At 41.3% G+C, this 14586-nt stretch overlaps 1 protein-coding gene across 1 annotated transcript in view; it reads left to right on the forward strand.

Annotated features, from left to right (window-relative positions):
• The first annotated feature begins 883 nt into the window (after positions 1 to 883).
• Positions 884 to 14586, forward strand: part of Kcnd2 (potassium voltage-gated channel subfamily D member 2) — a 487521-nt gene continuing 473818 nt past the window's right edge. Inside the window, exon 1 of the mRNA XM_075953496.1 lies at positions 884 to 2588. Coding sequence (XP_075809611.1) covers positions 1474 to 2588 — 1115 coding nt within the window. The 5' untranslated portion in view covers positions 884 to 1473. The remainder of the gene's footprint in view (positions 2589 to 14586) is intronic.

Raw genomic sequence — 14586 nt, forward strand, 5'->3', positions numbered from 1 at the left:
GAAAGGCAGGAGACGCCTTTGCCTAACCTGCGTGGCGGGGCGTGCGTGCGGCTCTCGCTCTCTTCCCTGCTTATTTATCGATCGCTCGGGCAGAGCTGCGCGCCGAGCCCGGGGGAGATGCGGGACCACCCACTGGCGGGGAAGCAGCGAGCAGCCCTCTCGCGCCCCCGCGCCGCCGAGCGCCTCCAGCCTCCGCGCCCGGACGCCAGCCCGCTCGCGCCTCGGCCCCGGCCCCACGCCGCCGCCGCCCGCCCCGCAGCCCGACAGCCCCGCAGTCCCGGCACCCCGCAGCCCCGCAGCGCCCCGACCCCGGGGACGCCGGCCGCGCAGTAAGTTGGCAGGAGCGAGTGGCCTGGGCGGCTCGCCTCCCCCGCACCTTTTTGAACTTGTTGCTGTTTGGCTCTGCTCGCCTGCGCCTGGCTTTTGGGAAGGTGACAAGGAGGAGGGAGGCACGGAGGGTGGGGGAAGGGGACGGAGAGCTCGCCAGAGCTTTATTTATGCTTCCCGGGCGCCTGGGATCCGGCTGCTCCGGAGTCTCTGGCTCTCCCTTTCCTTTTCCGGGTGCAAGGCGACGGCAAAGTCTCTATGCAACTCAGCCCCGGCGCGCACTTTGCCAGGTATGTACCGCGGGCGAGGCGCGTTCTGCGCGGAGGCAGATGATGCTGCTGCCGCCACGGCGGCGGCGGCTGCCAGCTCCCGGGCTCTCTAACTGTCACGCTGCACCTGAGCTGAACTTGAACAGAGAGTGAAGGGGCCATCGCGGGCGAACGCTCTCGGCTGGCACAGAGGGTGTCTGTCGACGTGGGGGAGAAGGAGCTCTAGACCGGCGCCCCCCGCCGCGAGCCCTGCTCTTCACCTCCATCTCTGCCAGTGCCGCGGGACTAGAGGCGGCCGGCGGACTCCCAGGGACGCGGGACAGTGGCTGTGACCGCATCTCCGGAGCTACAACAACAGGTCGTCTTTTTTTTGAGACGCCTTTGGCGGGAAGGACTACTTCAGCAGAAAGGGAAGGTGAAAAGGTTCATTCTTTTTTTTAAGAGACTACCCCTGGGCGACTCCTCCTGCTTCCTCTCTCCTACTCTCTATATTGACCTCCTATCCACCAGACTGTGTCAGGGGAGAAGTGAAGACACCTGTTTGAAGAAACGGCTGCCTCCCGAAGTCACCTGTGTGCTCACACGTGCCAGGAGGTGCCCTGGTCCAACTGTTGGCAGAGATTTGTTTAGGTTCTATGGAGAGAGATTTTTAGGTCGCTGTATTTTTTTCTTCTTAGTATTCCATATACTTGTCTGCGAGGGAAACTTGGCCTTGTGAGAACTGTGACTTCACCTGCGCCACCTTGGAATAACTGTGTTCCTGTGAACAGTGTTCCCCCGTGTTTTGTTTGACTTGAAGAAGTGGGGCATTGCGTTACTTGCCTTGTGTTACTTTGGGTGACTGTGATCACTCTCGAGACCTACACTTCCAGACAACATGGCGGCCGGTGTTGCAGCATGGTTGCCCTTTGCCAGGGCGGCAGCCATTGGGTGGATGCCTGTGGCCTCGGGGCCTATGCCAGCTCCCCCAAGGCAGGAGAGAAAAAGGACTCAGGATGCTCTGATTGTGCTGAACGTGAGCGGCACCCGCTTCCAGACATGGCAGGACACCCTGGAACGGTACCCAGATACTCTCCTGGGCAGTTCTGAGAGAGACTTTTTTTACCACCCAGAGACCCAACAGTATTTCTTTGACCGTGACCCAGACATCTTCCGCCACATCCTCAATTTCTACCGCACGGGGAAGCTTCACTACCCCCGCCATGAGTGCATCTCTGCTTACGATGAAGAACTGGCCTTCTTTGGCCTCATCCCGGAGATTATTGGCGACTGCTGTTACGAGGAGTACAAGGACCGCAGGCGGGAGAATGCGGAGCGCCTACAGGACGATGCGGACACTGACAACACAGGAGAGAGTGCGCTGCCCACCATGACTGCTAGGCAGAGGGTCTGGCGGGCCTTTGAGAATCCTCACACCAGCACCATGGCCCTGGTGTTCTACTACGTGACTGGGTTCTTCATTGCCGTCTCAGTCATCGCCAATGTGGTGGAAACAGTTCCTTGTGGGTCTAGCCCAGGCCACATCAAAGAACTGCCTTGTGGGGAACGGTACGCTGTGGCCTTCTTCTGCCTAGACACCGCCTGTGTCATGATCTTCACTGTTGAGTACCTGCTCCGTCTGGCGGCGGCACCCAGTCGTTACCGTTTTGTGCGCAGCGTCATGAGTATCATCGATGTGGTGGCCATCCTGCCCTATTACATTGGGCTGGTCATGACAGATAATGAGGATGTCAGTGGAGCCTTCGTCACACTCCGAGTCTTTCGAGTCTTCAGGATCTTTAAGTTTTCCCGCCACTCTCAAGGCCTGCGCATCCTGGGTTACACACTGAAGAGCTGTGCCTCCGAATTGGGCTTCTTGCTCTTCTCTCTCACTATGGCTATCATCATTTTTGCTACGGTTATGTTTTACGCAGAGAAGGGGTCATCAGCCAGCAAGTTCACCAGCATCCCTGCAGCCTTCTGGTACACCATCGTCACCATGACAACGCTGGGGTAGGTGCTCTTTGTAGGAAATGGGATGGAGATTGGACATGGGTGGGTTGAGTGTGAATCTCTTAAGGCTTCCCGGTACTTTAGCGTGACTCCATTTTTCTCTTAATGGACGTACGAAAGCAATAAAGATTTGGAAAATTATTTTGATCTGTGAAATGGGTATGCCAAAATGTTGAAAGTACCAGGGAGTTTCAGGCAAATATTAATACTAGAAAGTGACAAGTAGAGAATTAATAGACTAATTAATAGATACATATGGCTTGTGTTTTCAACCTAAGAACCCTGCCTTATTTTACATAATTATAAACATTTTAGATATGATTATCAAAATATTTTATAATATATCATGTTCATTTTTATTATGGCTAATATATTTAGAATATCAGACCTGAAAATCGTCAACTATACAAACTGTAATGTTCGAAAGTCTAGGTTTGTTCCCCTCCCCCTCGATTTCTAAAAGATCATCTCTACAGTTTTTAGAAGTTATGGATCCCATCAGGAAAAGAGTCTACAGATTGTCCATCAAATACACATGGAAGGCAGAGTGGTGTCCGTGAGATTAATGGGTATCATAGGCCAGTTGCTGTGTAGAATTTTGGGTTCCAAATTTCTTCTAGAATTCCTTCCTTTTTCCTTTAATTTGGGACATGAAGTTGTACAGGCCAAAGAAATATATTCTGAATTCATGATTTCTGAAATGGACTTTTAAGGAAACACCTACGACGACTTTAGATGTTATAAAGAAGAATTGTGAGAAATAATCATGAATCTTACTCAACATGCAGGAAAGTAGCAGTACTTGCGACGATAGAAACACTAATAAAACAAAATGGAAGGGGCCGATATCTTAGATAGTCCTTGGAGAGATACGAGTGCTCCTTCCTGAGCTCTGGGCTCCCTTTCTTGCCTAGGTTATTAGCCTAGGAAGGATTTCGTCAGGACTGTAAGAGAAAAGTTATTCCCAAGACTGTGTTTTAACTTTTGTGTTTTTGGCTCATTAATTGGCTTCTTTAAGTGACATTGTGGCTAAAATCAACATACTTGTATTGGTCATATAGTGATGAACAAAATTTCTCATGTTATGTGTCAACTAGTGGAATATGTTTTTTGAGAGGAATGTTTGCCTGAGTTAATGAAGAAACTGGCTAAAGTAAAATATAATATTTTGGATTTTGATGAAGTCTCAAGTACCTTTGAGGGTGTACTGATATGTTTTTAAACCAGGAATGAATGAAAGAAATCTCCATCATTTTGTTTTTATTTCTCTTTATTCTGTTGGTCATTTTGTGACAGATTGGAGGGAATGTGGAACACCTTAGCATCACAAAAGCTTACCCTTTCTCAATAAGAGTTATATTTTCTTTCTGTGTCTTTTGCCTTTTCTTTTTCTGTCTTTTCTTTGTGTCATGATCATGGAAGGACAATCAGGTAGTGTGTATTGCTGACATGATTTCACGTTTGAACTGTACTAAAGAAGATCTATGTTAAGAAGAAAACAAAGACGGAACTACTAAAAGGCAGTACATTTAAAAAAAATTGGTGGCATGCAGCTTTAACGTGAGGTCTCAGCGAATTATTTAATGTTGCATATTGTCCAGATGATTGAATGTAGATATCATTACAAGGAATGGGGATGAGTTGCTAATTTTAAGGAGCTGAAAATTTCATTCTAAGACTTGAGAAGTTAAGGGTAGCATTTATTTCTGGAGACAATTTCCAATTTTTAACTTATCTTGAAATATATATGTGGTTTCTAGAAAAATGAGGCTATGTTAGCTATTAGTTATAAGTTTTATTATATAAATTAGGTTCTTACCAGTGTTCTCTTGCAAATGAGTTAAAAAACTAAGTTGTGATACTTGAATAGAATCTAAGCAGATAGAAACAGTTAAATATACAGACTTGCTAGAACTTGGAAGCAACATGGGGTTGATTTTAAGATTTTTAAGTTTCACTGAAGTTGAAGATTTTATTAAGAGATTAAGTTAATTAATCACTCTTATGGAAAACATCATCGAGGTTTTTAATATGCAGAAGCAGTAAAAAATCTGAACACACACGAACATTTAGCAAAGCTTTTGCTTTATATAATATGCAACTGTCTCTTGGGGAATATCTGCAGTTCTCTTTGGAGTATTTTAATTGCTTGGACAAATAGACTCTTAAGTGACTTGTCTTTCCAGTGTTTTACTGTTAGTAGCCTTGTGGCTCTGTTTACTTAAGAGTGGAAGAGATGATACGACACATCTATCCCTGACTTTATCTTGCGTGCTGCAGCTTTAGAAGGTTAAGTATAAACTTTCTGGAAAATAAGCACTGGCTTTAGCAGTTGTCAAGCTGTGTTCGATAGACATTCAAGAATTTTCTACCTAAGTGTCTAAGTTCTCTTTATGTGGCTATTATTTTTAATGAAGCTATATTTATTAATTGATGATATCAGATGTGAAGGTCTTAATCCACGTGTTATCAGAAATACCACCTGAAAGATGTAATATTTTCATGAAAAAAAATGTAATCAGGACATTGTGACTCAGGTCTGACAGAATGGACTACTACTTCTGAGGTCACTGTCGACAATGTCCATTTGGTTTTGGGATTTTAAGAACTCAGTGTGCCTATTTGGGGAATTGCTGTATTTACATAATCAGTTTTGCTTCCTAAAACGTCTGCTTTATCATGGCCTGTAACTTGACCAAGCTTACTATGTAAATGTAAAATCTTCCATATATGTATGTATATATATGTATATGTATATGTATATATATATAAAGATATTCAGCTTTAAAACAAACAAACAAACAAATAAAAAGTAGCAGGGCAGGGTGGCACATGCTTTTAATCCCAGCACACTCGGGAGGCAGAGGCAGGAGGATCTCTGTGACTTGGAGGCCAGCTCAGTCTACAAGAGCTAATTCCAGGAAAACTAGGGCTGTTATACAGAGAAACCCTGTCTCAAAAAACAAACAAACAAGCAAGAAAGGATATCCAGCTTGTATTAGTAATCGCAGAAACTATTTAAGCACAGTTTTAAAAAAAGCAATAAAAGTACAACAGAAAAAAAATCTGTCTTTAAATGTTTAGATTGAGTGATCTGGTAATCAGTTCCTTTATCACATCCTCCCCTCACTTTTTGAGCATCTTTATTGACAGACACAGGACCCAGTGCTATCTCCCTACCTTCTCTCCTCTGCAGGCCCCTTCCTACAGTGCAAACAGCATTGCTTTGCATTGCCTGAACCCAGAAAGAACTCTTAGCACCTCTCTGATCAGGGTTTGGGAGATCGTATCCAGTTGATGCATTTTACTGAGGTGGAAGTGCTTGCATAATGCTATATTGAGGACATTTCTAAGTGTTCTCTAATGACAACCAGGAATTGCTTTATGAAATATGTGGGGTGACGTTGAGGCTCAGTTTACAATTCTACTTCACGATCCTGACTCGTGAGTCGACAGAGATTCCAGGTTGCACACTGAACACTTGGGGACTTATTATCATCTTAGGCAGCATTTGTGTCCTCAGTCATATTTTATAATCATATTGCTTATAAAATGGAGTTCAGGAAGTGCTGAAATTTGTTTCTGTGGTCTATTTCACATCTTTAAGCTTACAATTAAGTTGTTTTCTTCAAAGTTTTGTGTATGGCAATAAAAGAGTCTCTGTACAATTTCTGAAAAGCTCATGCTTAAGATGAAATGCTGAGACGTTTAATTATATGAATTATATTTTGATTTCTGAGCTAATTTGTAAACAAGGTAAAAAGTTGATATGTTCACTGTAGGAAAAAATACAATACAATTATACCTTTGGTCACAGATAATGGTATGATGGCATCTGTTTCCAAAGCCAAATTAAAAATTATATTTCAATTTTAATAGGTTTAGTGAATTATACTTTTTGTTTCTTTTCTGATACAGGGTCTCAGACATGCCAGTATGGCATAAAACCATACTGATAATATCTGTACATCTGTAGCTGAGTCTGGTCCTAAACTCTTGATTGATCTGCCTCCAGATCCCGAATTTTGAGATTCTAGGCATGCGTCATCATACTCAGTGTGGAAATTTTCTTTGTGAGAACCAGAATGAATGGGAGTCTAGAGGTTCGCCCAACGGTAAAAGGCATACTTAATAGAATAGAGTCCTGCATTTTAGCCTCACTATCAAAATAAAGTGTAAGAAAGGAGGAGAAAGCAGAGTCAGTTTCTAACAATGAGTCGGTTCTTCTTAGAATAATATTATTTGAGACACATAGTCACAATATATGATCATATCTGCCATATAGGACATTTTTATTAATATGGATTATTGAATAGAAAGACAGAAAATATCTTTTTTTTAAAAAAAGGATTTTTAGATCGGGTCTCACTGTCTAATTGTCCTGGAACTCACTATGTAGAGTGTGGTAATCTCGAAGTCATACAGAAATGTTTTTAAATAACATCGTCTTACTACCTGTCACTAGGTAAGTTTCATAAGCTTGAGGAATGCCGGGAGGATAAGTTGCAAAATTTTTATTTGCAAACTTCCCCTTTTCCCAGCAATTCTGAAAACTGTGTGAAATCATGTTTTCTTGTGTCTTCTTCTAAAGAAATATTGCTAATGTTTTAATCTGAAAACTCTTTTGAGGAGAGAGGCACACAGATGTATGTTCAGAAAGCACTGTTTTTATTTCACTATGTTCTAGCACTTACATAAAATTCTTTATAGGGAATTATTGGATGTCAACATTGACCTTTAAGGAAACACAGAAAAACAAGGTACATGCTTTTGCTCTTCATCATCAAAGATAAACAAGTCTTAAATGGTTTCATTATATTTTACTGCTTAATTTGACATAGAAATAGTATCTTATTACATTTGAAAATTATATATTTTAGCATCTAAAATGTAAAATTCAGGTTTTCACTTGATTTCCAAATGGAATATTACAGAAAAAAAAAAATCTGCATGCTAGAAAGGGGGCACTCTGGTTTCTAGTGTGCCTGCTGAACTGTTCCTTTCCCATTCTGAGTTCCTCTTGAGACTACTCATTGACTTTTAAATACCTATTTATTTTTATAGTTAAGTCACTTATGTTTGATATTTCCTCCATATTCTCTCTCTCTCTCTCTCTCTCTCTCTCTCTCTCTCTCTCTCTCTCTCTCTCTCTCTGTGTGTGTGTGTGTGTGTGTGTGTGTGTCTGTGTGTGTGTGTGTGCGCGCGCGCGCGTCTGTGTGTATGTATGCATGTGTGTAGGCCTACAGATGGAGGCCAGAAGTTATTTCCCGGTGTCCTCTTTTACGGACCTTCACTTTATTTTTTGACACAAGACTCTTTCAAGCTGGATCTTGCTGATTTATCTCCACCTGGTGTGCCTGTGAGCTCCAGGAATCTTGTCTTTACCTCCCCAGCACTGAGATTATAAAAGCGTCCATGTGTGGCTGTTTTACAGGGATGCTGGGATTCAAAGTGGCCATGGTTGCATGAGGAGCACTTTCCTGTCTTCTCTGCTGCCTTGTATTTGTCTTTGAATGAGACGAAGTTTTAATTTCTCTTTTCTTTTTCATTTTGTTGTAGTCCAGGCTTGCCTCTTACTATCCAGGTAGCTGCAGATCACTCCTGATCCTGTTGTCTCTACCTCCCAAGTGCTGGGATTATAGACTCGTTCCACCATGCCTGGCTTTGAAGTTCAACTTTCTTATTGCCTGCTTGCTAAATTCCTAGAGGAAGAGAGATGCGCTTTTATTGACAGTCTGCCATTTTGTGCATATGAGAGTGTTGTGGATTACCCATAATTCACACAATGAAATTATAGCAGTAATTTTTGAAATTTCTTTTCTTTCTTTATCTTTATCTTCTTATTTTATTCAATAAAAAAAAAGATGTGTTGTAACAGTTATTTAGAGATTGCTTCTAATGCTCCAAAGTGGAGGATGAATAAGTAAGTAGGCTATTATTTTATAAATACAGTGCACTCCGCACCCCAGGTCTGAAATTGGGAACTCTCTGTTCATGTGTGTCCCATCACTGCTGGTGTGCGTGCATCTCACTGCATTTTTTGTCCTTATTTATCAAGCCCCGAGGTAGATCATGAAACACCCATTCTCTATCACAAGACTGCTTATTCTCCTCCAGTGAACTTTCGGGCCATTTGGAGGAAACTAATTAATGGTACCTTGCCTGATGCAAATGAAAATCAAGCAATTATGTTGTCTAAATTACCTTAAAAGAGTTGGTTTGTGAATTCCTGAAAATATGCACTTTAAGTTCTCCTTCGTTGAAAGACTAAGAACAGTGAAGAGAACGTTCACCAGGAAGAAGTAGTTTCTTCTGTCAGAGTTATAATAATTCATTCCCCCCTTTTTCATGCCAAATGTGTCTCATATTGTCTTCTGAATAACTTACATACACACACACACACATGCACGTATGCATGTACGAACATGCACACACACACACACACACCACAAGTGCGTGCATGCACGCACACAAATGAGTCCAATCTCGAGTATAGAAGGATTTGGGGAAGTTAGATAAATGCCAGCATCCTCAGGAAACTGTGAAACCAGTTCCCATCCTCCTAAAGGAATTGCTTCCCTTAACTCTGACAGAAGGGACCTATGGCTACCTGTGGTACCTCTGAGCATACCAAAGCCCACGCTGGCCTCCAGGATCCCTCAAGATCACAAGTCCTTACGATACATTTTAAAGTTCACACTAATACCCTTTTCACTTCCTCCTCTATCCTAAAGACTTTCCAGCTCAAGGGCTTCACTCTGCTCAGCTCCACATCCGTCTCCAAGCCTTTTGCCTCCTACTCGCTTCTATTCTCTCGTATGTTCTGTTCTCTGCATCCTGCTATCTCACTACAGCTACTAATTTTTCTCACACTCCTGCTTTCCTGCCTGACCATGTTTGGTCTACGTATTTCTTTCTCTGCACTGGACTCCTAGAGACTACTCTGGCTGTCCTCTCTCATCTACAATCTAAACATTCCCTAATAATGGAATGGTCACGTTGGCAGTTTCTTTACTGTGTCCCATCACATACATCTATGTGTATAAATGAAGGAAGGGATGGTGGAAATGGAAAAGGAAAGAGGTAAAGAAGCAGAGAGGGAGATAGCAGAGAGAAGAGGGGAGCGGCAAAGGAGGGAGACATTTTTGTTCCAGGAACTTCAGAAGCTAGATTGCATGGTCTGGGATATTATCTAACACTGTAGGATTGAAAAGAATTGCAGAAGTTGGGCACTGTCCGTTCACTTTTGTGCACATTCAGAGGAGTTCATCTAACTGCTGTGAGCCAGCCTCTATGCTGACCTTCATGAAACCTTCTCAGCTCCCCATGCCTGCAGCATCTCTGTTTGCAATTACACTTGAACTTAATACGTGCCATTTTATATACGTCTTCTGGCTTTACTTCTTTCTTTTCTGACTAGATTCAATCAATGGCTGTTGAGATGTGAGTGAGGAACAATTTTTCCCCATCACTGCTCAAACATAGAAAATGATCTGTGTTAATATGTTGTTGATCAAGGAGTGGGATGTTACCCTTATGCCACAGAGAGATCCTTAAGCATGGAAGACTTCATCTCAACAGGCAAAAATATACCTGTCAAAATCAAACATGGGCTTTGTTTTAAATTTATTGTTTGGTTAGGTCTTTTAATGTAACACAACCCACCCTTTCTTCTTCTGTCCCTCCCTTCCTCCCTTCCTTCCTCCATTCTCTCTCTCTCTCTCTCTCTCTCTCTCTCTCTCTCTCTCTCTCTCTCCCTCCCTCCCTCCCCCCCTTCCTCCCTCCCTCTCTCTCTCTCTCTCTCTCTCTCTCTCTCTCTATCTCTCTGCCCACCCACCCACTGAGTCACTTGCCTTTCTTCGTCTCCTTAATATTATTATCATTATTTTACTTTGAAATACTAAGAAACATCTCCAATTTATCATCTGTAACTAGTTCTTCTACAGAGATCCGAATTGATAGTTGCCTCTGGCTATTTCTTTAATCTGCCTCCTCCATTGAAGCTTGCCTAGATTGCAGATATACCTGGGGAACAAAAGGGGACAAGTCCTGTCTGTCAAATCAGCAACGCATTGCTTTTTCTCTTAAGAACAGTTCTAATTTGAATAGGAGCAACTGAAGGGACCCTGGAATAAAAGTACCTTGTTGACTCTTTGTCACTACAAGGTATTTTGTCCCTTAGTACAGGGTGACGGTGTTTTTGTTGTTGTTCTTTTTCCAGTTAGATCCACTGATTTGCATACAAATCGCAAACTGTTGCCTGCAGAGGATGCATACTATAAATGCAGTTGCTATCAGAAAGTTCAGAGGTTCTGTGACTTGCTCAAAACACCTGTTTAATAAACAAGCTCTTTCTAAAGGTTTAGATGGGTTAAAAAAAATGAATGAACACACAAAATTGTGTGGATTCTGAAATGGGGGATGGATCTGGGAGGAGGTAGGCCAGGAGAATTGGTCAAAATGCAATATATGAAATTCTCAGAGACTTCTTTAAAAATCTTTTCAAAACTTAAAAAAAAAAGTAGACCACAGTTGTAAATGAGAATATAGATGCATTTACTCATTAAGTACAATTAGTTTTGCCTTGGAAATTTTGACAAGTCTGTTATGTAAAGAAAATCTGAATCACGTAAAGTGTGGGGGGGAGTAGGGAATGAGTTACCAGAAGTTAATAATGACAAAAAATAACATTGAGAAAGTAGGATGAAAGTTGAAATAATGTCAGATAGGATGGGGAGGCTTTGTTCTCAAGCAGAATTGTCCCTCCCCCACCCTCCAGTAAAGTAGCTCTAATTCTGATATTCTTCTCCTTTTCTTCCCTTTGAGGACTACCAGTCACAGTGTTGTTGGAAATTCAGAGTCAGTCCAGGATCATATACTCTTCAGAAATGAAAATGTGGTCTGCAGAATTCAACTTAATTTAACATATCTGTTGAACCCTTATGGAGCCTTCATTGACAATGGCAGTAAATTACAGCCAACTTCCCAGTGCTAAGGCCCATACAGAACTAGACTTGTGGGACAGACAGAAAATAAACACATAGATACATAATATGACACCAGTTTGTGATGGGTTCTGTGAAGGCAATAAATTGTGGTGAGACTTTCCATATTGGAGAGGGCTGGATAAGGTCCTTTTAGGAGGGATGCATTTGAGCAGATCACTGCAAGGGATAGAACAAAAGAGAGGCTGTCAGAACGATGCTTTAGAGGAAGGCAGAAAAGAAGAGCAGTTAGGGACATCTCTTATCCACAGTGCTTCAAATGAGAAGGGTTTCAGACTTTTGCAAGTTTTGAAATTTTACAAATGTATAATGAGCTGTCTTGTGTTGCATGCCCAAGTCTAAGCCCAAAATTTGTTTATATTATACACATTTTATGCACAGAGCCTGAAAATAATTTTACACAATAGTTTTAGTTTGCTTGTGTTTTCCATGGGTTGTGCTACCTGAGGGTTAGATGTAAAATTTTCCATTTAATACATCACAGGGAAACAAAGAGAAATATATATATATATTATATATATATATATGCATTTGGACTTTCAGTTCTAGACTGGGAATGCTGAACCTGTATAGAGCTCTCACAGCGAGAAGAGTCTAATGCAGTTGTCATTGAAGCAAATGGAGTGCAGGACTCAGGAGCCAATGGGTTGTGAAAAGTGTGTGGGAGGAGATGATACAGGACATTGCAGACCATTGTGAAGACTGGCTTCTTCCACCTTCAGCTGTAAATTTGGCATTGCAAGATATTGTGATGTAGCAACAAAGAAACAGCAGAGGAGGGGAGCAGAAGCTCTTTATTTCTTTGTACATCTGCAGAGTCTTTGCTTTATAGGTTCCCACGTGAATGTTCTACTTCTTGGTTTTCTGCTCTGAGAGCAAGTGTTTATGCTAACCTTCTCCATGGAGCCTATAGCTTCTGAGGCCTGCCTCATCTCCAGGAAGAATCACACTTGACCACTTGCCATTCCACGTGTAACTTGGGGTTTTACCTTTTTAAGTTGCAACACTTTTGTGGTTACAGTGTGTGCCTTTGTTGGAGAGGTTTTCCTAGTCCACCGTACACTTTGGAAGTCTATTAGTAAGGTGTGGGCCATGGAGAGGGATGGTGTTTGCACACCAGGGAGGGAGGCCAAGTCCATACTAGTTCATCTCAAGATGAACAGTAGTGGGTGAGTCCAAGACAATGTAAGTTAAGGCATAGAAAAATGGGAGACATTAAAGAAAGGGGAACATGACAGGGATTTGACATCACTGTTGTTAAAATGAACACAAGTTCTGTAATCCTTTCAACAATTTAAATGCTCTTTTAAAATTAACCTCTTCAGTGATGTACAAATTCCAGTTCTTAGATTTTTTTTTTACCTCAGCTTAAAATTATAACCAGTTATTTACAAGGTTAAAATAACCTGGGCTGGGCAGTGGTGGCGCACGCCTTTAATGCCAGCACTTGGGAGACAGAGGCAGGCAGATTGCTGTGAGTTCGAGACCAGCCTAGTCTACAAGAACTAGTTCCAGGACAGGCTCCAAAGCTACAGAGAAACCCTGTCTCAAAAAACAAAAATAAAAACAAACAAAAAAGGGAGTAACTTACAAGATATGGTTAAATTTCTCCCTACTGAAAACAAAACAAAACAACAACAACAAAAAGATTAGTTAAATTGAAAAGCCAGATTCCACATTTTAGCTTAAAAGAAAGAGTTGGTGTTCAATAGATATGGAACTTTTTCAGAGATGACAAGATAATTTAAAATTTTTGAATATGGATCTGAAGATTAGCAGCTGTCTCCTCTAATATTAGTGTTTGAGGATATCACACCGATCTTGAATTCTATTTAAAGGGTTTCTGACGCTTTTTCTCGTTTTGCACCAGGTACATATATATCCTGTCTAGGTGTTTTGTTACTTTTGTGAACTTGGAAGAGAAAGTGGTTCACATATCTTGAAACCTGTGAAGAATCCCATATGATACACATTTTTTAGTAGAACCAGATTGGGACTATGCAAGGAACAGGTGTATAATAAAAATATACAGAGATAGTGCTCTGACAAGAACCACAAAGCTGGAGAATTAAACGTAATCATGAATGGATAATTGGAGACACTTGTGCTTAGAAGAATGATAATTGAATTAACATTAAAACGTATGTATGAGAGAATTAGCACCAGAGTGTGCATTTATGAATTAACATAATCAAATACCTATCCACATATCAATAACCCAGAAAGCATACATTCATATATGCATAAAATTAATAGGGCTACCTTTGACATCTCACCATGGCATGCTGTTACCAATAAAGCATCTTCCCTTACTCCACATAATACCATATTCTACCCAGAAACTCCTCAGGGTTACTGATGAAGAAACCTATGATATGCAAAGGCTACCACAATGGGAAATTTCTTGATATTTCCTTGACTTTGCATGTGATGAAGGTCGGCCATGGGTTACAAGTTCATAATTATTCTCCTAATGCTTTTTAGAGCAAGTCTTTGTTTCTCTCCCACATCTTACGTAAAATAACTGTCTGGCTATTCTAGTTTAATGCATTTTGGAAAAAAGACATTATGCATTGTGCTTTAGATAATACTTCAGAATTTATAATGATGTTTTCAGTTTTTGCCAGTTGTGGTGGTTTGAGACTGAAAAACAAGCATAAAGTATTATAGTATTAGATCACTCCAGTAAGGTGTACCAACATTTTATTGATTCATAAAAGAATATACCCATTGAACTGTTACAAATGTCTTGTTTTTTCCTTCAGTCCAAAGGCATTAAAATCATGAGGTTTAAGCTTGCCGAAAACTTTGGAATTGCTTTTTAAAAACTTCCTATTAGGTTTGAAGAAAGGAAGATGAACTATAGCTGGAACTGACACAAATCACAGAGCTGGCTAGTAAAGAACCTGAATTAGATTTGGAGGAATTTTTTTTGAAGTCTTATGCTATTTAGAGTATAATTCCCTGAAAAGCATCCTGCATTTCTTTCTTCA

Source organism: Microtus pennsylvanicus, chromosome 19 (genome assembly GCF_037038515.1).
Source record: "Microtus pennsylvanicus isolate mMicPen1 chromosome 19, mMicPen1.hap1, whole genome shotgun sequence".
In the NCBI taxonomy this organism is placed as follows: domain Eukaryota; kingdom Metazoa; phylum Chordata; class Mammalia; order Rodentia; family Cricetidae; genus Microtus; species Microtus pennsylvanicus.